The 25,117-nt window shown below is 45.7% G+C and overlaps 1 protein-coding gene across 2 annotated transcripts in view; it reads right to left on the reverse strand.

Moving 5' to 3' along the window:
• EYA2 (EYA transcriptional coactivator and phosphatase 2) overlaps positions 1-25,117 on the reverse strand; it is a 273,313-nt gene that overhangs the window by 178,699 nt on the left and 69,497 nt on the right. The window contains exon 2 of one of the 2 annotated variants that reach the window (XM_045082132.1): positions 9,890-10,002. In XM_045082132.1, the coding sequence (XP_044938067.1) occupies positions 9,890-9,992 (103 nt within the window). In that variant the 5' untranslated portion in view covers positions 9,993-10,002. Of the gene's footprint in view, positions 1-9,889; positions 10,004-25,117 lie in introns of those variants that run through there. The other variant, XM_013053222.2, reaches the window with a different exon arrangement.

Consider the following 25,117-nt stretch of genomic DNA (forward strand, 5'->3'; position numbering starts at 1 on the left):
AAGAGACTCTTAACTCTAGGAAACAAACTGGGGGTTGCTGGAGGGGTGGGGGGGGGATGGGGTTACTGGGGGATGGGCATTGAGGAAGACACTTGATAGGAATGAGCACTAGGTGTTATATGCAACTAAAGAATCACTAAATTCTACCCCTGAAACTAATACTACACCAGATGTTAACTAACTTGAATTTAAGTGAAATCCTGAAAGGGGAGAAAAAAAAAAGAAAAAAGAAAGCTCCCCGGTGAGACTGACACAGGAAGCCAGGAAACCACACTTCTGAGCTTCAAGAGAGAGTCTGGGCTACAGGCTAAGAAAACCCCTGTGAATCATTAAAAAGTATCCCAATTCCAGGTTCAGAAAAAGAAATCTCCCTTCTAGAAGTCACAAACTCAAATGCATACGGGTCCCAGAAGACAAGCAAGGGTCCTAGGATGATCTCAGGGTCCTAGGATTGAGCCCCGCATTGGGCTCTCTGCTCAGCGGGAAGCCTGCTTCCCCCTCTCTCTGTGCCTGCCTCTCTGCCTACTTGTGATCTCTCTCTGTCAAATAAATAAACAAAATCTTTAAAAAAATAAAATGAGGCAAATAAAGCTAGGTCTACGTGCATGAATGCACACTTGTGCATGACCGTGTGTACACATGACTGCGTGAAGAAACTTGTGCAGGGTCTTCATACTTTGTTCCTTCATCTGGGCTTTCATGCATCTGTTGTGGGTGGGCCAGATCTACAACCCAAATCTCTCTAATTTGTCAATTTAAAGTTCTTCCCTAAAAAAGCACATGGGTTTAAGGGATCGGTCCCAAATTCAAATCCTGCGGCTGCAGCAAAATAACCACGTGACCTTGTGCCTGTCCCTTCCTCTCTCTAAGCCTTGGTTTCCACATTCACAAGATGGGATCATACCTCACACCTGCAGAGCTGCTGCTGGCATTGCAAAGGCAGGTACCTGCCAAGGGCTCCCCGGGCAGAAGCTCATATTAGCTTCCCGTTCTCCAGGGGCCCTTGCTTAAGCCACTTGAATCCATGAGCCCAATTTGAATGTTGACACTTTTTTTTACCTCTCACTGGGAGGATTTAGAAGCTAATGATTCTGAAAGCAGCAGCCACTACTATTTTGCCTAATTTGACCCCAGGGGCCTGCTTCCATGATCCCCACAGGATGGGACTGTTTCTAGTGCAAGATGTCTAGATGCGGGTCTTTGCTATGAAAGATGCAAGTCTACTAACCAAGTCAGCTCATGTCGTCTGTATGGGTGGTTTAAAATACTCTCAGGCCAGGGACAAGGACAGCAGGAGAGAGCACCGTGTTAGAAGTCCAGAAGCACTAACCCCAGTTTTGACTCTCATTGAGTGGCTATGTGACAGTGAACAAGGCATCTGTCCCTTGGAGGGGTGTTCCTGAGGACTGCAAGGAACAAGGCTGGGGTATCCCATAGAGTGCGAGGATTTGAGAGGGTACGTAAATACACACTCTTCTATTTAAACCATCACTGATTCTTTTTTAAGATTTTACTTATTTATTTGACGACAGAGATCACAAGTAGGCAGAGCAGAAAGCCCCCTACCCGCTCAGCAGAGGGCCTGATGTGGGGCTCGATCCCAGGACCCGGAGATAATGACCTGAGCCAAAGGCAGAAACTTTAACTCACTGAGCCACCCAGGCGCCCATAAACCAACACCGATTTATCTAAATGCATATATTAGAACCACTGCAAGACTATCAAAAGCAATACTTTTCATTTCTGGAACATTAAAGCCTCTGCTTTTGGCTCAGGTCATGATCCCAGAGTCCTGGGCAGGGAGCCTGCTTCTTCCTCTCTCTCTCTCTCTCTCTGCCTGCCTCTCTGCCTACTTGTGATCTCTGTGTCAAATAAATAAAATCTTAAAAAAAAAATGAAGGTATTGAAAGGGAATTGTTTTAAAGAAAAATCAGTAAGCCAGCAGCAGGAGAGGTGGTACCCACATACCACAGAGAGTGGCTGGAGAAGGTGGGGAGTCCGGGAGACACTGCCAGGGGCGAGAGCTCTTCACGTAGAGAAGGCGCTCAATAATTAATAATCGCCCGTGCCTTTTCTCATAAAGAGGGGATTGGCAATCTCCTTCACAGTATACCAACATCCCCAGAGTGGGATTTCTGTTCTGTTCGGGTAGAGGTTGTGCTGGGTGCTGAGACCCCCAGGAAGCCAGCTGGGGAAGGCTACAGGGTAGGAGAGTGGAAGCTGATCTGCGTCTCCCCAGGTGAGGACTCGGGCAGAAGTCTGGGCGGCTCCACCTGGCTTGGATGAGATGAATCAAAACCTGCCAGCTCCAGGCTGGAACCGGTGAGATGGGAACCGAAAATCAGACCCTATCATGCCCAGCGCAGAGGAAGAACAGGAGGTCTGAGAGTAGACAGCCCAGCTTGTCCTGTGGGCACAGTCTTAACTCTCAGAGGAAACCCTTAATGAGATGATACATTGGCCTCTGCAAATGTATCTCTCTTTCTTTCTTTCTTTTTTTTTTTTTTTGGTATCAGCATTTTATTTTTTAAAAGACTTTTATTTACTTATTTGACAGAGATAGTGCACAAGTAGGGGGAGCAGCAGGCAGAGGAAGAGAGAGAAGCAGGCTCCTCACTGAGCAGAGAGCCCAATGCAGGACTCGATCCCAGGACTCTGGAATCATGACCTGAGCTGAAGGCAGCTGCTTAACCCACCGAGTCACCCAAGCACCCCCATACCTGCATTTTAAACAAAAAAGTTTTCTTTATTAAGTTTTGCTTTCTCAGTTCTGTAACATTTTTTCCTCTCCTTCCAGGAGACAGGATACAATTCAAATCCAATTTTTCCTTGAAGAGGAATGAATGATAGCTCATATTTCTCAAGCAGTTTCTATAAGGCAGACACTGTGCTAAGGGCTGCATGAGACTTATCTCTATTGTTGTCCATAACAGCCCAATGAGAAAGTTATTATCTGTATTTTACAGATAGGGAAATAAGGCAGGGAAATAAATAAGGGGGAATTAAGGAAGCTTTATTAAGGATTCAAAGCTAAATCAGCCTCAAGTTATCTGTGATCCTCAAGACCACCCTGTATTCATTCATTCATTCATTCATCCAGCCAGCCAGCCAGCCATCTCCCCACTCATCCACACATCTATCCTCCACCCACCCATCCTTGATCCTTTCATCCACCCACGCCTTCATCCATCCTCCATCCATCCACATCCATTCTCCTCCCGTCCATCCATCCTCCAGCCATCCATGATCCTTCCCCATTCATGCATCCCCCCTCCACTGATCCATATCCACGCTCCACCCATCTACCCATCCTCCATCCATCCTCCATCCATCCATCCATCTTCCATCCATCATCCATCCATCCATCCATCCATCCATCATCCATCCATCCATCAATCTTCCATCCATCCATCCGTCCATCCTTCATCCATCCATCCATCCATCCATCCATCCATCTTCCATCCATCCGTCCGTCCATCCTTCATCCATCCATCCATCCACCCATCTTCCATCCATCATCCATCCATCCATCCATCCAACCATCATCCATCCATCCATCCGTCCATCTTCCATCCATCCATCCATCTACCCATCCAACCATCATCCATCCATCCATCCATCCTTCATCCATCCATCCATCCTTCATCCATCCATCCATCCGTCCATCCATCTTCATCCATCCATCATCCATCCATCATCCATCCATCCACCCAACCATCACCCATCCATCCATCATCCATCCATCCATCCATCCGTCTTCCATTCATCCATCCACCCGTCCGTCCATCCTTCATCCATCCATCATCCATCCATCTATCCTTTACTCTTCCATCCATTGCTCTATCTATCTATCCACCCATTAACAACTTTTAAGGCTCTACCATGAGTCATAGACTGAGCTGTGTGCTAATCAGGGACAATAATTTAAATACATATCTAGGAATAAAAAACTGTCCTTGTCCTGGAGAAATTCACCATCTAAGAACACTGTTCTCCATCCTGGAACACAATAAACTCATCTGGAGAGCTTTAGAAAAATCCCATTGCGTGGGTCATACTTCTGACCAATTAAATCAGATTCTCCGGGTGTGGCATCTGGACATGAGTCTTTTTAAAAACTTTTTTAAACTTCCCAGGAGATTCTGGTGAGCAGACAGATTTGAAAACGGTGCAGAAGCCTTGTTCTCAGGGTGTGGTTTTGGGGCCAGCAGTATCAGCATTACCTGGAACTTGTCAGAAACACAAATTTTTGGGCCCCAGACCAAACCTTTACTGAATCAGCAATGCTAGGAGTGGAGTCCTGCCATGTGCGCGCTACGAAAACTTGGAAAGTAATTCTGATGCACAACCAAGCTAACCCCTTGCTCCTAAGAGTGGCTGGGGAAGCCGGGCAGAGCATTGACATCGCCAGGGGGCCTGTTAGAAATGCGGACTCTTGGGGTCTGCAATTTAACAAAGTCCCCAACTGAGTCTATGCACATTAAAGAGGGAGAGACACGAAGCTAACCTCCACTGAGCTGCTTTCTAAGCACTCCGCAAGGCTTTAGCATAATCACATGAAAACCCTTCTAACCACTGGCCCACCTGCAGGTCACCCTACCACATCCCTGCTTTACTTCCTCATAGAAACCACCACCATCTGAAATCCCTTGTTGGTTTAAAAAGACAGTACCTGTCTCTTCCACCAGAAGAGAAGCTCTGGGAGGGGGACTCGTCAGTTTCAACTACCTTTATGTGCCCACCACCGCACCAGGTGCTGGCTCACAGCAGGCATTCTGGAACAATTTACCAAACACACACAGCCAGCATATCTTCACTATCCAGGTGAGGACACAGGCTGGCGGAGAATAGGAATTTGGTCAAGGTCACACGGGGGGCAAGTGACAGAGCTGGGATATACACTGAGCTCAGGCTGAGCCCAAAGCCTGTAGGATGTGGGGTGCAGCGACCATGGGGAGACGCTGAAAGTGCCTCTGGGAGCAGAGTGACCTGCAAAGGCCCTGAAGGCAGGCAGTGTGTGTGTGGGGGTCGTCCCCAGGGCCTCGTGCCCAGCAGGTGCATCAAACAAACTGTTGACCACATGACTGCAGAAACGAAGGAATGAACGAGAAGCTACCAACCAGCCAGAGGGGCTCGGGAGGTTTTTGCGATGAGGCTGAGGGGGGTCTGTAAGACCAGTCACAGGGGACACCTGTGACTCCGTCCCTCCACTTCTCAGCCTCTTGCCTAGAGAAGCAGGACACATGTTCAAACAGCAGCACGCACGATGATACCCCTAGCGTTGTCTGTAAGAGCAAACAATTACAGATAACCTCGTGCTCCTCCCCAGGGGGATGGCTTCATGAACTGGGCATCGTCGTTCTTCGGTGTGTCATGCGGTCAAACAAAAAAGAGATAAATCATTACTTAGTGGGTCCTGAGTGAGCAGAGCAAGTTATAACAAATATGTATTATATAAGCGATAGATTTGTATTTTTTTTCTAGCGATACTATAATTTCTATGGTAAACATACATGTTTAAATATATAAAAATATACACACCTAAGCCACATAAACACATGTTGATACAGATGTGACTTCTTACAGAACGGCCTCGACAGACACACAAAACAGGTCACGGTGGTTACTTCCAGGGAAGGGAAGAGACACTGATCTCGGGTAGATGTGGTCCAGGGTTTCAAGTCTTTGTAAGGATTGTGTGTGTGTGTATTTGCTGGTGAGCAGAAACTGGTGTGTCATGGAGAAACAGAGGAAAAGGAAGGGCTCTCGCAGGGGTACAGGGTGGTGAGGACTGTGAGGTGTGAAGGCGCACGGGTCCGACAGAGGGGAGCGCTCACGGTCACGGGCAGGGCTCCAGCTTCTGTTCTCCCGCATTTGGAGGATTTCCGAAGCACCTAGGAGGCGTCACACACCGTTCTCAGCAGGGGGGACACACAGGTGACTGAGGTGGGCCACGTCTGCCTTCTGAGAACTGACATGCGGGCCGAGGACACGATACACAATGGGCGAACAAACGCGTGCCTTCTGACAGAGAGAAGGATGATGAAGAAAAGGAAACAGGACACAGAACCATGTGGGTGCGGGTTCTGTCGGCTCTGCCCTCAAATCCGGTCCTGAATCTGCCCTTTCTCCCTGCCCAGGTCCAAGGCACCGGCACCTCTCACCTGGGTTACTGCAATGCCTCCCTCGCTGGCCCCTGGGCTCCCCATGGGTCCCCACACCCAGTCACCCAGCCCAGCCCGAGGGGTCCTGTCAATACACAGATCAGAGGTCTCTCCTCTGTGCCAAACCCTCGCAGAGCTCCCATCTCACTCATGGTAGGAGCCAAGGTCCTTCCTGTGGCTCTCAAGGTCTGAGCCTGGCCACTGTCCGGACCTCCCCTCCTCTCCCCCACGGCCCCTGGCTCACTGGGCTCCAGCCATGGCGCCTCCTTACCACTCTCAGGCACTCTGGGGACAAGGCTGCCCCAGGCCCTTTGCACTTGTAGTTCCCTCTGCATCCCAGGCTCTCCTTCCTCGTCAACAGGAACACCCTCCTTCATCTCCTTAAGGTCTTTACTCAAGTGTTATCTTTCCAGGGACATCCCCACACCCCTGCATTCCCCAGGCTCCTCCCCGGCTTCCCCCCTGCCTCCCCCATCCACAACTTGTATCACTGCCTGCCCTGCTCTGTATTTTGCTTATTTACTGTTATTATCAGCCTCTGGCCTGCCAGCCCCTTGGGGCAGACTCCAGGAAGTCAGGGGCCTTTGTATGCTGACTTCCTAGTGCTTCAAACAAAGCTGGGCAGGCGGCTGAAGAAACACCTGTTGCATGAGTGAATGAACCGTTACTTCTGATAGGAAGAGGAAAAGACCTCCCTGATGAGCCCTGAAGGCTGAGGGATGGCCCCACAGATGGGGACACTGGTCCAGGCCAAGGGGACAGCACGTGCCAAGGCCCCGAGGGCAGCATCACGCTCCTGATTTACAGCAAAAGAAACAAGGTCAAGGCTAGGTCTACTGAGCAAAGGGGATGGGGAGGAGCCGAGCTGGAGAGGCTGGCGGCAACAGACAAGGTGAGCCTGGTGGCCGAAAGGAAGGAAATTAGATCGTATTCTATACTTTTTAAGAAAAGCTTAGTCCTTTCCATGTTTTAACTATTTCATCCTCACATGGTCCGTGGAACAATTGCTCCCCTTTAACAGAGGAGGCAAAGAAATTCCAGAGAGGCTGGGTGACCACGCCGGGGGCTGGGGGTGTGGGGGGCAGGCAGTACGAAGCAGCACGAATGCAGTGGGAGCCACCGGGGGATTTCTGGGTTTCAGATTCCTTCCAGAACACCCTGAATGGAGGCCCCCTGGCTTGTGCCCCCCTTGGGCCCCTCCCTGGATCCGGGCCCCTGCAGTCAATAATGACTCTGTCACGGAAGGGCCCAGGAGGCCAGGCTGGAAGGGCAGCTGATGAACCTGGCACTAGAGGCCAGAGCCAGGGCAGAATGTTCCCTGCCGAGCCCAGGAGCGCATCGCCCATCTCAAGAGAAAGAAAAGTGTGTGGGTGCATGTGTGTGTGTGTGTGCGCGCATGTGCATGCGTAACCTGACCCTACTGGCTCTGCCTGCTCTGAATTTGGGAGCAACTGCTCCAGGGCAGTGGAAAGGGTGAGGACAGGAGAGAGACAGTCTGTGGGTGCTACCACTGTGGAGGACAAATAATCTGGGGTCTGAGGACTCTTCAGGGCTTGGGAGAAAGTGAGTCTGAGGTTTAGAAGTGGGGACACTGGAGCTGGAGTGCCTGGGTTTGTTTCCTGGCCCTGCCACTGGTTGTGTGTCTCTGGGCCGCTTACTTAATATTTAATTCTCCCATGCCTCAACTTATGCATCTGTAAGATGGGCTCCTAGCCTAATAAGTGTGTAATAACTCAGTGAGAAACATGATAGTGTACTGATTAGGAGAAGAGATTTCAGGGTTAGACGGCTCAGGTTCAAATTCTGGCAGTCACTGAACTGTGTCAACTCGATCAAGCGACCTCAGGATCTCTTGACCTCTCTGTGCCTCAGGTCCCTCATTGTTAACACAAAGCTTAACCACAGGGGGTGTGGGGATTCAGTGAGTTAGACATCCATCCCTGGTACACAGCAAGGGCCATGTGTTTCCTCTGCCGGGGCAGAGGAGGAGGAGGGTTAATCTATAGTTACACTGCTTTTCACGGTGCCTGCACTAAGTACATGCTCACAAAAATTAAGGATGAAAGAAGTGGCTGGGACTCATCTCAGGGACAGCTGCTCCCCAGCTCCCACTAGTGGCAGCCAGGTGGGAATGTAGGCCCTGCGTCTCTAAAGCGTTCAGCATTATCAAAAGCAAGTAGAAATTCAAGATTTTTATGTGAGCGCTCCTGGTTTTTACAAGTTCACTTTTATTTAAAGTGGAGTGTAAACCAAACAAAGGCATTCATGAGGACCAGACTTGGCTGTGAGCTGCTGGTCTGCAACCCTGGTTTTACGGTCCTTGTGGTGATCTGGCTCCGAAACGAATGACCATGCAATGCTACGTTTAACCCTGGTACCACACGTCCTGGTACCAACCGTGGCCGGCAGCAGTAAGCATGCTATGGAGTGGGACATGACTATGCCCCCATTTCACAGGTGAGAAAATGGAGGCTCAGAAAGATGAAACAATTTGCTGGAGGCCATCTGGCTGGGAAGCAGTGGGTCTGGGGTTTAGCCTGGGATCCTCCTCACCCACCAACCTCCTCTTCCTCCTCCTCCTAGCTCTCCCAGCTCTGAAATAAAGCCCTAGGTTGATGAGTGCCTCCACTCGGAAAGAAGAGAATGACTGTTTTTGAACAGGGCTTAATAAACTGTCTCCAACTCTCAAAGAGCCCCCCCGGGGGGGGTGGTCAACATGGACCCTCCAAAGTGCCAAGAAGAATGAGGGTGTGTTCTCCAGCATGTGGTTTGAGGGGGGCGGGGGTGGTGGAAATCCCAGACCCTCCTGGTGGTCTTTGAGTGGGCTTGTCCCTGCTTCATTATCAGCATGCAAGGGAAATGTCATTGTCCTGGTGACAGCAAGGATTACTCCCTGGAGGCCTGGAGTTGCTTAAGAGCAAATTCCTGGCGATGCTGTATTTGACTAGACACAAGTCTCTGGTTTTCCACGATGGTAATGTAGCACTTCTGTCCCTCGAACCGTCATCAAACACAGACAGGGCGGGAGAGACAGCCCGGGATCTCAGGACACCAGCATCAAATCCCAAAGCTGGCCACATAAAGGGTTAAGTCCAATGGTTAAACATAATAGCTTAATGCCTTCTGCTACCACCCAGCTCTCCCAGGAGGGCTGACAGATCCCAAACAGGGCAAACAATAGCTGGAATTGTTCTAGTGAAAACTAGTTCGGCTGCATCACTTGCCAATAATTTTTTAAACAGCTTAACTCTCCTCTGCTTCCTTGACTCTAACCCAACCCGAAAGCAAAAGGCAGATGAGTTCTTGTCCCAGCGTCAAACCTTTGTAAACAAATCGCCCGCCAGGATGCGTGATGGCAGGACGGTGCTGGGGGACAGACTCGGAGCTGGAGCCCTGACCCTGCGGGACACACCCAGGGCCGGGCCCTGGAACACACCCGAAACTGCCTATCGTCCCAGGAGGTGTCAGCATTTCTTGGCACAGGAAGTTTGGGACACGAACGAGCACACTCGCCCCTCTAATGACCAGACAGGACAGCAGCATTGTTAGCAATGCACGCCAAAGTTCGGGTCCAGAGGCAACAATCCCAACGGCGAGAGGAGAGATCATCATAATGACGGTACTTGGGAAAGGACACGTGTCGAAGGCTGTTAGTCCCTTAACTAAATTCCACGGGGCGAGTGCGACCGCCACAGGCCCACCAACACTCACACCGGGAGGCCTACCTTCTACGTCACTCAGAGTCCAGACATCCGCACGGTTAAGCTTCGCTTTACCCGGACGATCGCGGTTTACGGTGAGGCTGGGTGAGATCACCAGTTCTAGCATTTCCTTGTACCTGGCAGAAAACAAAGGGAAATATAATTTATTCATTAATTATGCATGCTTACTAATGATTCCTATTTCTTTCCCTAAGAGTATAAATATTAAAGCTGATTACCTAAACCCGGCCGTCTTATAAATTCTACATAATAAAAATTCACTAAACTTTTCATCAAAGGGAAATGAGGAATTAAAATGAAGTGCTTGCTCCCCTCCGGAGAATACACCCACTTGATTAAAACTTTCCCCTCCTTCATACGGTATTTTGCCATTAGAAAAATTGTATTCCGGTCTCTTTTAAATGTCATCGGAATGAGCTGAAGAGAGCGAGGGAGCCTTCCCAGCAGAGGAAGGGAGGGACAGGCGGAGAGGCAGAGTTGGAGTTTGGATTCCCCAAAGCAGAGGCTTAGGGAGCAGAGGGGGTTGACTGCAGTTTCGAGGGAAAAATGGACATGGTGTTAGTTAGATGGACAGACAGAGGCTCAGAAGGCATTCACAACATTGAACAAGTCCCTCTTGGCAGCCACACTCCCAGCCTATCACTTTGGTCCCCACCAAGGGGAAGGAAACACTAGCTCCCGAATTACGGCGTTGATAAAATGCTACGGAGGGCAAGGAAATTGTGGGACACGTCTCCTGGGTCTTTCTCAGTTTTTTATTGAAAACTGTTCAGACCTTGCACCGTGGCCGGTAGTTATTCCTCCTAAATTCCTACCCGCTGTGGTTAGGAAGTGAGGTTTCTGGTTCGTGTGCATGATACCACGCCTGGCGGTTTCCAAAGGGCTAAACTACAAGCAGTAATGACTGGCGCTGATTCAAGGTGTCCTCAGAGAAAGACTACGCACATCAGTATTGCGAGGTCATCGTTGGGAGGATCAGTTATCATTACTTTAATAAAACACAACATACCCACCGATGGCAAAGAGGTTATAAACTCAGGTTCCACCATGAAAAGGTCACGGATTCAAAATTTTGATGTCGCTCTTCATGACTTTGAGAAAGTTAGTGAACTGCTTGAGTGAAAAGCTGGCTCGTCTGGGTAATGGGGTTGTTAGACTACCTCCCTGGAAAGGTCATGGTGAGGAAGGAAATAGGTGGTACCTGCAAGGAAAGGTCTTTGTGGGGAGCAACCTAAATGTCCACACATTCCCGAGAAAGAAAAATTAAAGGTGGTGGGCGCGCATGGTGGAGTATCATACAGGAGTGAAAAAGACCAAGCTGGGCTCCACACACGGCAGGACAGAGTCCTGAGCAGAGGGGCAGAAGGGTATCCAAAGTAGGATATCATTTCTATGAAGTACGAAACATATAGATCAATACTATACACTGTTTAGGGATACGCGCAAATGCAATTCACAGGTAATAGTATGCATAGGATGAAAAATACGAATTTCAGAGAGTGGCTGACTCTAGGGATGGTGGGGGCACTTTGGGAAGTGGTATCCTGGGGGCCTGAACTGAGTTTGTAACATTTTAGTTCAGGGGTGGACACCCTGGGGTCCATCCAAATCCCGCCCATCTTTTCGTGGGAACCATGAGCTAAGAATGGCTTTCACATTTTTATTGTCTATTATTTTTTATTTATTTTAGAGAAGGGGAGTAGGGGGCAGAGGGAGAGAGAGAATCTCGGGCAGGTTCCACGCCCATCGAGGAGTCTGACACGAGGCTCGATCTCATAATGCTGAGATCACAACCTGAGCTGAAATCGGGAACCAGATACCTCACCGACTGAGCCACCCAGGTGTCCCAGCTTTTGTGTTTTGAAATGGTTAGAAACAAATCGAAAAAAGGATAACATTTCAAGACCTGTGAAAACTGCAGTTAAGTCCACAAGCAAAGTGCTCTCTGAACGCAGTCCTGCCTGTTGGTCGGTTGGATCGCCTGGGACTAATTTCACACCGCACCTTCTCAGTACAGTAGTTGTGACAGAGCCCCGCCCAGCTGGACATATTTAGCGATCAGCAGAAAAAGCTTGCCAACTCCCGTTTTACTGGTGGGGATACCACTGTGATGTGGCCACTACACAACTTTGTGGGCCCGAAACACTGATTTAAAAAAAAAAAAAAATAAAACACCAAAGAAATCTCTTATGCCAGGACCGCACACAGGAAGTACTTTATATACACTTTTTAATCTGTTGAGAGAATTCCACACAAGTGAGCTCCTAGTGTTTATATCTTTCTGTGAGCAGGTAAACATCTGCCTGATGGGGAAAGAAGGAGCACTGTGACTTCTGGGCTTGGTCGCGTTGCTTATTTACTTTACCAAGTGCTGCTGTCATTCTCAGGAGCTCAGAGCAGGAAGGTGCTTGTGAGTTCTAGCCCTGGGACAGAGCCCTGCTAAGGAAAGCTTTTGGCGTGCTCTCCTTTGACTTTTGCCTAACATTCTTGAAGGCCAGGCCAACATGGAAATCACCTCATTTCCCCCACAACACCTGATCCAGAATCATGGTCATTCTGTTGTCATCCTGTTACCATCTGCAGAAGGGAGCGAGCAAAGAGAGACAGAAGGGGGACAGGGAAGGAGGAAATCTATAATTGGAGGATTAGCTTCCTCAAACAAGAATTTGTTAAACGTTCCCATATATTCTCATTTTCAACTCCATCTTGGATGGTGACTTTTAATGTATTAAATATGTAAATGCATTCCCTTATAAAGTGATGTTGTATTGTTTTATGTGTGACTTGTGTTTTAATTTACATGAATAGAGCTGTGCACGAGATCTTGTCCTGTTTATTAGGCTTTTTCTTTCCATTCTATAATGTGTACATATTGATGAATAGTCATCTAGCTTATAGTTAGAATTCCATATTGGGGGCGCCTGGGTGGCTCAGTGGGTTAAGCCTCTGCCTTCGGCTCAGGTCATGATCTCAGGGTACTTGGATTGAGCCCCACATTGGGCTCTCTGCTCAACAGGGAGCCTGCTTCCCCCTCTCTCTCTGCCTGCCTCTCTGTCTACTTGTGATCTCTGTCTCTGTCAAATAATTAAATAAAATCTTAAAAAAAAAAAAAAAGAATTCCATACTCTGTGGTCACTCAATTGTATTTATGTATTGCCCTAGCGATAAACATCAAGGAAGGCTTCTTACTATAAACATGTATTTCAGCTACTATAAACAATGCTGCAATGAACATCTTCATTAAAATACACAAACACACACACACGTATATATAGATACATATATATATATATAAAACGTGTACCTATATATGTGTATTTACATGCACATACATTCTTAAAATGTATATATATACATTTATATAAATGTGTATATATACACACACACACACACACACACACACACAAGGATAATTTCTGTCATTGGGTATATATGAACTGAATTTGACCAAGTACTAGACTGTTCCTCATTAATTCCTGTGCTAATCTAGATTTCCATCAGAAGTACACAAGTCAGAGGCCCCTGAGTGGCTCAGTCGGTTGAGCATCCAACTTTTGGTCTTGGCTCAAGCCTTGATCTCAGGGTTGTGAGTTCGAGCCCCACAGTGGGCTCCACAATGGGCATGGAGCCTATTTTCTAAAAAAGTGCATAAGTATTCTCATTTCATAAATTCTTGCTAACATTTGGCATTGTCTACGTTTCTAATTTTTGTCAGACTAATGGGTGGAAAGTGATACAGTTGTTCTACTTTGCATTTCTATGATTACTAGTGAGTTTGAGCACATAGTCACATAATTGTGGGACATGAGAGTTTCTAGGAACTGTCTATTTATATCTTTTATCTTTGCCCATTTTTCTTTTAAATATATATTTTTTTAATTTATCTGACAGAGATCACAAGTAGGCAGAGAGGCAAGCAGAGAGAGAGGAGGAAGCAGGCTCCCTGCAGAGCAGAGAGCCCGATGTGGGGCTCGATCCCAGGACCCTGGGATCATGACCTGAGCCGAAGGCAGAGGCTTAACCCACTGAGCCACCCAGGTGCCCCTGCCCATTTTTCTATTGGGGTTTTTTTGTGTGTCTTTTCTTGCTGATTTGCTGGATGCCTTGTAGAGTCTAGATGCTAGTTCATTTCTGGTTTTAGATGCTATAAATTTCTTTCCTTAAGTTTTCATTACTTATGGTGTTTTGGAAATCAAAAAATTTCTAATATATTTACCCAATATTTTTTTCCTAGGTGTAAAATTATTTCTCTAACCCTAGGATATTAAAATGTGCCCATATTTTAATTTGTTTACATTTCCATATTCACTTAGAATTTTAACTTTTATGCTTAAGTCTTTAATTCATCTGGAATCTTCCTTTTAATATGGTTTAGAGTTGCATTTTTCTCCAATATTGGAGAAAATAAAAATAAACCATTTTTCCTAATATGTAGTAAACTCTTCAACTGAATTCACCTTTCAGCTATGATGGGATAGTTTGTAATTTTGGTTCAATCTCACTATCACGATACAAAATAAAAGCTATAAAACATCATTTTAAGGTATCAGAGAGCAACCAAGGAGGGCTTGAGGGCCCAAGATCCCAGAGAGATGAGACATGGACTGAGTTAAGTCTGACTTCTACCACTTTTCCCCTCAAAACACCTGCCAATTTTTAAGCACAGAAGAAAAAAGAACAGCTTAGGGTTTTCCAGTCTCATTGGGCTGGGGAGACAGCAACTGGAGTTCAGGGATAAGGTAGCTAGAACTCAAGGAGCAAAGGTGCTACAGCTATGAGAACCACAGAGGAGTGATCCTGACATTGCTGACAATTAAAACCTTTGAGGAGTTTGGTCATACCTAAGCTGGGTGGGGTGAGAGTGAGAGAAGCGAAACACAGGGAGGTAGCTAAGAAGACAAGAAATGAAGCAGAGCTTTTGGCAATCTCCCAGTAGTAGGGAGGTGAAAATTGGAGTTCATGGTCCATCAAGGATGAGAATCGTTGGTAAACACACTGGGCTTTTTAACTAAGACTTCTGAAAAGTTACTCCCTTAGAGGATGGGCAAACCAAATAGATCCTGATTTGTCATCCAATAATCCCTTATTGGTTCAAAGCGATTTACCTCTAGTATCACCACTTGGCAGAAGAAATGTAACTTTCTTTTGGGGAAGGTATTATCTTCCAGAGTTTCCATAATTTTTCATAAGCAATGTTTAGCACTTAATAAAAATTATGAGGCATGCAAGAAGACAAGGCCAAATGATTAAAAACTAAGACAAAAAACCAAACCCATAATAAGATTCAGATATTGGACTTATCAAACATGGACTCCCAAACTACCTTGATAATATGATCAAGAAAACAGATCTAAATGAATACTACTACTAGAGAACTAGAATAAAAATCAAATGAAAATTCTAAAACTGAAAAATATAATAATTGAAATTAAGAGCTCCATAGAGCAGATGAACTATGGATTTGAGGTAGCAAAAGAAAGGCATAACGAACTGGAAGATAAGTCAGCAGACAAATCACAGAAAGAATGTTGGAAAGGAAAATAGGTAAAAATAAAATAAAATAAAATAATATGGGACATGGAGAAAAGGTCCTGCATACATGTAACAGGGGCCACAGAAGGAAAGAAAAGAGAAAACAAATCAGAAACAATATTTAGTGGGGCGTCTGGGTGGCTCAGTGGGTTAAGCCTCTGCCTTTGGCTCAGGTTGTAATCTCAGGGTTCTGGGATTGAGCCCCACATCAGGATCCTTGCTCAGGAGGGAGCCTGCTTTTCCCCCTCTCTCTCTGCCTGCCTCTCTGCCTGCTTGTGATCTCTCTTTGTGTGTCAAATAAAAAAAAAAATATTAAAAAAAGAAACAATATTTAGCAAGAATCTTGGAAAATCTTCCAAGACTGATAAAGACATCAAGCCAATGCAATCAGCAAGTTCTGCAAAGCAGAAGAAAAATAAATACAGAGGAAAACACTCCTGAGCATATCATAGTCAAACTACACACATGTGAGACTATATTATCTTAAAAGCAGCCAGAGGGTGAATAAAAGACAAATTATCAGGGCTCCTAGGTGGCTCAGTCAGTTAAGAATCTGCCTTCAGCTCAGGTCATGATCTCAGGATCCTGGGATTCTGATCGAGCCCCATGCTGGGTGCCCTGCTCAGTGGGGAGCCTGCGCCTCCCTCTCCCCTCTGCTTGTGTGCTTTCTCTCTCACTTGCTCTCTCTCTCAAATAAATAAATAAAATAAAAGGCACGTATTGCATGGAGCACTGGGTGTGGTGCATAAACAATGAATTTTGGAACACTGAAAAGAAATAAAATAAAATAAAATGGAAAAAAAAAGAAATAAAATGCAAATTATTTTTAAAGAAGGAATAATAAGACTTCTCTGCAAGTATGATGGAAACCAAAAACAATGGAATTTCATCCGCTAACACAGTATTCTGTGCCAGCAAAAAAAACCACAAAAAACCTTCAAAAATGAAGATAAAGGGGTGCCTGGGTGGTTCAGTGGCTTAAAGCCTCTGCCTTCGGCTCAGGTCATTGATCCCAGGGTCCTGGGATTGAGCCCCACATCGGGCTCTCTGTTCAGCGGGGAGCCTGCTTCCTCCTCCTCTCTCTGCCTGCCTCTCTGTCTACTTGTGATCTATCTCTGTCAAATAAATAAATAAATTCTTTTTAAAAAATGAAGATAGGGCGCCTGGGTGGCTCAGTGGGTTAAGCCTCTGCCTTCGGCTCAGGTCATGATCTCAGGGTCCTGGGATCGAGACCCGCATCGGGCTCTCTGCTCAGCGGGGAGCCTGCTTCCCTCTCTCTCTCTCTCTGCCTGCCTCTCTGCCTACTTGTGATCTCTCTGTGTCAAATAAATAAAATCTTTAAAAAAAATAAATAAAAAATAAAAAATGAAGATAAAAATGAAACAAACAAAAATTAAGATTATTTGTCACCAGGACATTTGCACTACAAAAGAATGCTTTGGAAGCATGAAAATTTGGCTAAGGATGGAGAACAACATAAAAGGATAAATATGTAAATAAGAGGGGGAGACATGAAGTTTACATGTTCTCAGGACACTGCATTTTCCTGGAAGTGGTACAAGTACTAATTTATAGCAAACTTTAAAATTTATAAGGATACATGCTATAATCTTTAGAGTAACGACTTAGAGAAAAATAAAAGTGTATGCCAACAGGTTACTAGAGGAGAAAATGGAACAATGGAAATACGTCATTAATCCAAAAGAAAGCAAGAAATTATATAAAAAAAAAAAAACGAAGAGATGGAACAAATAGGAAAAAAGATAGATTTAAATTCAAATTTATCCATAATTACATTAAATGTAACCATTTAATGTCCATTTACCTTAAGGAATAAATACTCCCACTAAAAGACAAATATTACAAGACTGGATTAAAAAACTAACTGCATGTTTATTACAAGATACCCCTTTTAAATATAAAGACACACAAAGACTCAGAGCAAAAAATTGTAAAAATCCACATGAAGCAAACACCAAATAAAAGAAAGCTGACATAATTTCAAATAGACTTGAAATTAAAAACCACTACTAGAGATTTAGAGGAACATACTGTCATGATAAAAGAATGAAGATATAACAATTAGGAAGTTTGCCCTTCCCAAAACTAATTTGCATGGTATTGACTCTAAAAAGGAAGAAAGAGCCTAGATCTTTGTTAGGTAATTCAAGATCTCAACTTCAAACATACCAACAGCAATTCAAACCCGTCCTCCGTTGGAGGAAAATAAATAAGCATCACCAACAAAGCCAAAGCAATAGAAATGTTAGTTCTCACAAAGTAAACAGGACCCTGACAATCTTTCTTTCCCGTTGCCAACTAGAACTTACGGGTACTTCTATCTTGCAAAAGCAAAATATTAATCACCAAGTATGGCAGTAGGAGCAGTTCAGTGAGCAAACCCTTCCAAAAATTCTAACCATAGCTCCCATTTCCCAGGCACCCATTCTACACCAGGGAGTTTCCCCCATCACCTTTACATCACCTCCTTCAAATTCTCTCCACCATGCCGGGAGATATAAAGGTCCACCCTCTATTTCCCAACAGGTTGACTAAATACAGGTTTAGGTCTGTGCACAGCATAAGCACCAAGGAAACATGACTCATTCCCGCTTGGTGAACTCATCCTGTTCAGCCATCCTCCTGCTCCTTCAGATCTGAAAAGAAGTTAAAATTTCAGCACACAGTGAGTTTCGGATTTGAGTTTTATGGGTTGTATTGTTTTATTATTGAATTACATGGAGCAGCCGAGGAAGGAGGCTGATCTCTTTGGTGTTTTGAGGCCTCTGAAGGTCTTAACCTGGCCGTGATTATAGTGCTCATTTTATAGATAATAGAAATAAAACTAATGATCACTCAAAGATCATTTAGTCTAGGGCAAAGAGCTCCCTGCATACATTGGCTTGTTGAGTCCTATGAGGTGGGTAGAGATGAGGAGACTGAGTTTCAGAAAGTGACCTGTTAGCTAATGGTAGAGCCAGGATTCACAACCAGGTGGTCTGGTTCTAAGGTCTGTGCTATATTTTTTAAATTAATTAATTATTACTGAAATACAGTTGACATACAATGTCATATTAGTTTCAGGTATACAACATAGTGATTTGACAATTCTTTACATTACTCAGTGCTCATCAGGATAAATGTAGTCACCATTTGTCCCCATATACTGTTATTACAATATTATTGGCTATATTCCCTATGCTGTACTTTTCATCTCTGTGACTTATGTATTTTATAATTGCAAGTTTGTACCTCTTAATCCCTTTTACCTAATCTGCCCATCACTCCAGCCGCCTCCTCTCTGGGCATCACATTTGTATTTAAGAGTCTGTTTGTTTTGCCTTTTAGATTTCATGTACAAATGAATCACATGTTGTCTTTCTGTGTCTAACTTATTTCACTTAGTGTAATACCCTCTAGGTCCACCCATGGCAAGAATGGCAAGATTTCATTCCTTTTCATGGCCAAGTAATATTTCACCAAGCACACATGCATGTGTATCTCACATCTTTATCCGTTCATCTATTGATGGGCACTTGGATTGCTTCTGTATATTGGCTATTGTATTAATGCTGCAATAAAAATGGTAGTACATACATATTTTCAATTAGTGTTTTCATTTTCTTTGGGTAAATATCCACTAGTGGGATCATACAGTATTACTATTTAATTTTTTGAGGAACTGCCACACTATTTTCCACAGTGATTGTACCAACAACAACCTACATTTCCACCAACAGTGCATGATCGTTCCCTTTACTCTGTGTCCTTGCCAACACCTGTTATTTCTTGTCTTTTTGACACTAGTCATTCGGACTGGTGTGAGGTAACCTCTCATTGATATGTAGATTGCTTTGGGTAGAATGAACATTTCAACAATATTAATTCTTGTTAGACAATAAGAATTCTTGTCTGTGAGTATGGTACATCTTTCCATTTGTATCATTTTCATTTTCTTTCATCAATGTCTTACAGTTTTTAAGAGTATAGGTCTTTTATCTCCTTGGTTAAATTTATTCCTAGGTATTTTAATCCATTTGGTGCAATTGTAAATGGGACTGTTTTGAAATTTTTCTTTCTCTTACTTTATTATTAGTATATAGAAACACAGAAGATTTCTGCATGTTAATTTTGTATCCTGCAACTTTACTGAATTCACTTGAGTTCTAATAGTTATTTTGAGGAGTCTCAGGGTTTTCTATGCATAGTCTCATGCCATCTACAAAAGTGACAGTTTTACTTCTTCCTTAACTTCTTTTCATTTCTTTTTCTTGTCTGATTGCTATGGCTAGGACTTCCAGTACTATGTTGAATATAAGTGCTGATAGTGGACATCCTCATCTTGTTCCTGATCTTGGAGGCAAAGCTTTCAGTATTTCACCACTAAATATGATGTTAGCTGTGGGTTTTTCATATATAGCCTTCATTATTTTGAGGTATGTTACCTCTAACTGTACTTTTTTGAGTTTTTATCATAAGTGGATGGTGAATTTTGCCAAATGCTTTTTCTGCATCTATCGAGATGATAATCTGGTTTTTATCCTGCTTCAGTATTGCACATTGATTGATTAGTGAAAACTGAATCACCCCTGTATTTCTAGATTAAATCCTACTTGATCAAGATAAAGGATAATTTTAATGTATTCCTGAATTTGATTTGTTAATATTTTGTTGAGGATTTCTGCATCCATGTTCATCAGGGACAGTTCTGTGCTCTTAACCACAGTGTGCAAATAAAACTGGGTCAAAATTTGAACCCAGGGCCCAATATCCACTAAGCCACCGGTCAGAGCTCTGGCTCTGTCATGTGACACATGGGTTCAAACTCCAACTTTGCATCTTATCAGTTGTATGACCTTGGGTGAGTTATGCAAATTCTCTGAACCTTATCCATAAGGATGGAGAAAGTAACAGTACCTTCCCCAGTAGGTTATGTGCGGATTAAGTTAGAGAAGGCATCTACACCGACAAAAGACACCCTTAGTTCCATTCCAGGGAGATACTAGGAACTGTCGTGAGGATCATCTAGAAACCACTGGTTCCTACTGTAGTTTGACAGGCAGAGTTGAATTCTCTTGCAGTTGGTGGAGAGGCTTCCCTCACTCACATTCTACCCCCCTTTTCCCCTGCTCACAATGACCTGAAATAGGAGAACAGCTTATTCTCTTTGCAGGGGAGGGAAGAGAGAAATCAGACAGTCTTAACAACAGAGTCTGGAGGGTGGGAGGAGAGAGACTTAGCTTCTCTTTCATGAAGTCAGGGAAAGGAAGCAAAGGCATGGGATTCATTTACAAAAAATGTTTCCCCGTTGCATCGTTGCAAAACCCCAATACCCCTGCTGCTTCAGAACCAGACCAAGAGGAGTGGGAAGAAAGAGGCATTCAAAAGCCCCCGCCCTCTGGCCTTCTCTTTGGCCTGCTGCTGCCAGAGGCTTGCACCATTTGTTACCCTTGTCACCACCCCTGTCCCCGGGGACTGAGAAGCACTGAGGGAGCACGGGGCTGCTGGAGGAGCCCAAGAGATGACAGCTGGAAGGTGGGGGGTAGGGAGGACTTCAAAGGCAGTGAAAGATCAAAAGCAGATGGAGGGTCCCAGGCGGGTGGGTGGCTCACCTTTCCACACCCCCCCGAGTGCCCTGGCTACCTTGGCTGAGAGCAGTGGCCCTGCCTGCTGGATGGAGAGGACAGATGGCCAGTCGGCCAAGGGGACCTCAGAGAGGGCCAATTCCCAGCATCTTTCAAGGGCTTAGAAACCCAAACCTGCCAACAGCAATCACAGGCTTCTGGATAGACGACAGCTGTGGCCCAAACCTGGACGTTTCTGGCTGCCTCCACCACCCTCATATCATTTCATTCAAAATACATCTGCTTATCGCAAACTCGCCTCGGCCCCAGTCTCCCCCATCTGGCGGGGGGCGGGGGGTTGTGGAGTTGCTCACACCAGAAGCCCAGGACTGTTGCCCCCTCCTTGCTCTCCTTCAGCTCTCACACCCAATCCGTCACCAGGTGTTGTTAAATCCACCTTGGAAACATCCACGGAATGCACTGAGCGATTTCCACCTCCATGGGCATCGCTTGGCCCAAGTCACTACCATCTCTGCCCTGGACAGCCACCACAGCCTCTGTGCCCATTTCCGAGGGGCTAGTCTAGCCTCCATCCAGGTTGTTCTTTCGGCAGCAGACTCAGGAGTTTCTGACAACATAACTCTGAACCTGCCTTCGTCGTCACAACCTTGCTTATAACCTCTGACTGTCCTCAAGGCTTTAGAACACAGCCTTGATCTGGCTTCCCTGCAAGGGAGGTCTCATTCTGGCACACTGGCCTTTCTCTCACTCCATGCTCCCTCCTGTCATGAGGTCTTTGCACATGCTGTTCTCTCTGCCTGGGACACCATTCCCTCCTGTTCACCCTTCAGAGGTCTTAGCTACCATGATCTCCCCAGGCCTTCCCCAAGGGGGGCCCATCCCCTACACCAGCCTCCACGGGGCCATGTCCCTCTCCCTACACCAGTCACCCAATTTTGGGGGAGTGTTTGGATGTTATTTAATTTTCATCTGTCTTTCTTACCAGATTGTATACTCCCTGATGGCAAGGATTTTGTCTATTTTGTCCACCATTACATTCCCCAAATCTCCTGCAGGGTCTGGCCTTTGATAACTGTTTAATAAATACTTCCTGGAGGGGTGCCTGGGTGACTCAGTTGGTTGAGCATCTGACTTCAGCTCAGGTCATGATCTCAGGGTCCTGGGAGGGAGCCCCGTGTGAGGTTTGCACTCAGCAGGGAGTCTGCTTGTCCCTCTGTCCCTTCCCCTGCTCATGCTCTGTCTCTCCAATAAATAAAATCTTAAAACAATAAATATTTCTTGTATAATGAATGAATTGCCATATGAATAAATGTACCCATTCAACCAATATGAATTGAGTGTCTGCTATTTGTGCCAAATACTGCTGGTCACGGCCACTGTCACTACCCTGGATGATGTACACATTTATATTACCTGCCAGGCCCCTCTGGGCACTGAGTTTGAGACCCTCAAGTTTACTCTTCTTCCCAGCATGAGGCCTCCACACAGTAGGACACAGTCAGCAGAATGTGGACATTGGATGTTACCGTCCCCAACCCCCACCCTGCACTGGCGCATCCCAGAAGCTCCTTCCCCAATAACACAAGCTGTCTGTGAATGACGGTTATTTACTATTAAGCTCTGCCTGGCTGTCATGCCCTTGGCAGTCCTGCTGGCCCCCTTCTTAGGTGTGTTCCCCAGCTTGACTGAGACACAACCAGTATATTGTGCAAGTTTAAGGTGTATAATGAGATGACTTGATATGTTTATATATTGCAAAAATGATTCTGGTGGTCCTGCTTTGATATTCAAAAACAGGAGGAGAAAGTGGACATGCCCAGAGCCACAGCATGGAGGAGGAGTGGTGACAGGGCAGGAGTCGTGGGTGTCCTGGCATTTGGACTTGGTCTTGGGGTAAAAGCATGTTTTCTTTCCTTGGGGGAACTGCGTCTCCCCCACTCTCTGTCTACGTAGCTTGGGTGGGACTGACATTATTAATAGGCCTTGAGCTGGCAATTAGCATCTCCTTCCCCTCAGTCTACAGGGATTGGCTCAGGGATGGTGGTCACATGAGCCAGTGGGGCCAATGAGAGGCCCAGGATGGACTGTTAGAGAAGAGATGCTCTTTCCCACTGCACGTGACCCCTGGGAGGTGTCTACCTGGAGCTCGTGGCAGTCAGGGTCTCCAGACTCCCTTTGAGTAGCATGGTCTTAGAAGACTATGACCCCCATTCTGGTACCTGTGCACCCCATCCTCAGCATTCAATGCGAACGGCAGAATAGGAGTAAACTGTAAGTTTAGTCAGTGAAACCTGGGGGCCGCTGTCACTGTGCCACAGACAGCATCCATGGGGAAAGACCCCATGAGCTGCCCTGGAGAGGTGACAAGCCCCTCCTCCTGTCCACATCTCCCTCCCCCAGCCTCTCCCCCTTACAGTGGGGAAGGTGTCACTTAATAGTAAGTTGTAGGGGGCTAGGGAGCCCTCTGTAGCGAACAAGGGGCGGTCTCCTTTGCAAAGGCTAGAGAGAAGGCTGACAAAGGTGGGCACAGCGGGTGCTGAGTCCATCCACTGGTCCATTCACTGAGCTGGGCTGTCCATCGTTTAGACCCATAAACTCTACCTTGCATATCAAGAAAGAAAGGTGGCTGTTATTCAGTAATTCACTTCACCTTATTTTCTGGGGAGGCCAGGAACTGTTCTAAGCACTGGGGGTACAGTGCTGAATGAGACAAGCTCCCTGCTCTCCACTTCTAGAGTGGGAGTTTGAATCCTGTCTCGGATGAAATTCATCAATGGGCGAGACCCAGAGAGCTGGAACATCGATCTCATAGTTGTAGGGATGTGTCTCCTCCTGCTGAGAAGATCACTGTATGACCTTCTCTTAAGAGAAGATTTTAACGACCAGGCACTATCTCAAAACATCTGTAAATACCTTTTAAAATTTCAGATAAAATTCAAATCGCCTTTGGCCACGATCTCCCACCAGCTCTAGCCATAGTTACTGACGGGATGAACAGCTCTGCAGACCTGTTCCTAGTCATGAACCCCAACACCCACATGTTTCCTTAAAAATACATAGTATTGTTTTGTCAGTGTCACTGATACATGTATCCTGCTCCGGGACTGTTTTCACCTGAGTAATAAAATAGCTTCGTGCTCATTCAATGTCACAATACAGACATCTAGCCTATCCTTTTTAACTGCTGCATAGGATTCCCTGGTATGTCCACACCGCAGTTATTTGGACCACTCCCCAGGTTTCTCAAGTTTTATTATTATAATTAAATGCCACACCGCCTGGGATAGGCCCTCCTGGGGGCACATGCCCACAGTTCTCTGGGAATGATTCCCCAAAGTCAAATTGCTGGCTCTAATCGCAAAGAACATTTGCAAATTACCCCGCAGAGTGGCTGGTTCAATTTATGGCCAATGGCCATGTCTCGTCCTCACACCCTGCACGGTTTCTACCCCCTGATCTGAAAGCTTTTTATCCAAAACTCTCTTAGGAAGACAAACAATTTCAGCAACCTGCCTCCACTGCCCCACTGTTCAGCCAAGCAGATGAAGTTCTAGGGAGTCGTGTGTCAGAAAGGAAAATCAGGGGTGCCTGGGTGGCTCAGTCGGTTAAGCGTCTGCCTTCGGCTTGGGTCATGACCTCAGGGTCGTGGGATCGAGTCCTGCATCAGGCTCCCTGTTCAGTGGGAAGCCTGCTTCTCCCTCTCCCTGTCCTCCTCCTCCTGCTTGTACTCTCTTGCTCTCTCTCCCAGATAAATAAGTAAAATGTTTTAAAAAAAGAAGAAAGGAAAACCAGCCTGGGTCTGGCGTCTTAGTCCCAGAACAAGCTCTCTCACTCATGCTCGATAAGTTCATAAATCATACGAACTTGGTGCATGATGGGATAGTTTTACGATAGTTTTATCCCATGGTTGATGGGATAGTTTTACGATGTTTCTCTCATTCCTGATAGCATGGGAAAACAAAGGCCTACTGTTTTCATAATCCAGTTTTGCTATCCATGGGCTCTTTTTTTAAACTTTTTATTTTGAGAACATTACAGATTTAGAAGAAGTTGCAAAACACAGTGCAGAGAGGTCCTGGGTACCCTTCATTCAGTTTTCCCAGGTAATGCCACC

The sequence above is a fragment of the Mustela putorius genome, unplaced genomic scaffold, assembly GCF_011764305.1.
Source record: "Mustela putorius furo isolate JIRA1106 unplaced genomic scaffold, ASM1176430v1.1 tig00000592_pilon_pilon_pilon, whole genome shotgun sequence".
Lineage (NCBI taxonomy): Eukaryota > Metazoa > Chordata > Mammalia > Carnivora > Mustelidae > Mustela > Mustela putorius.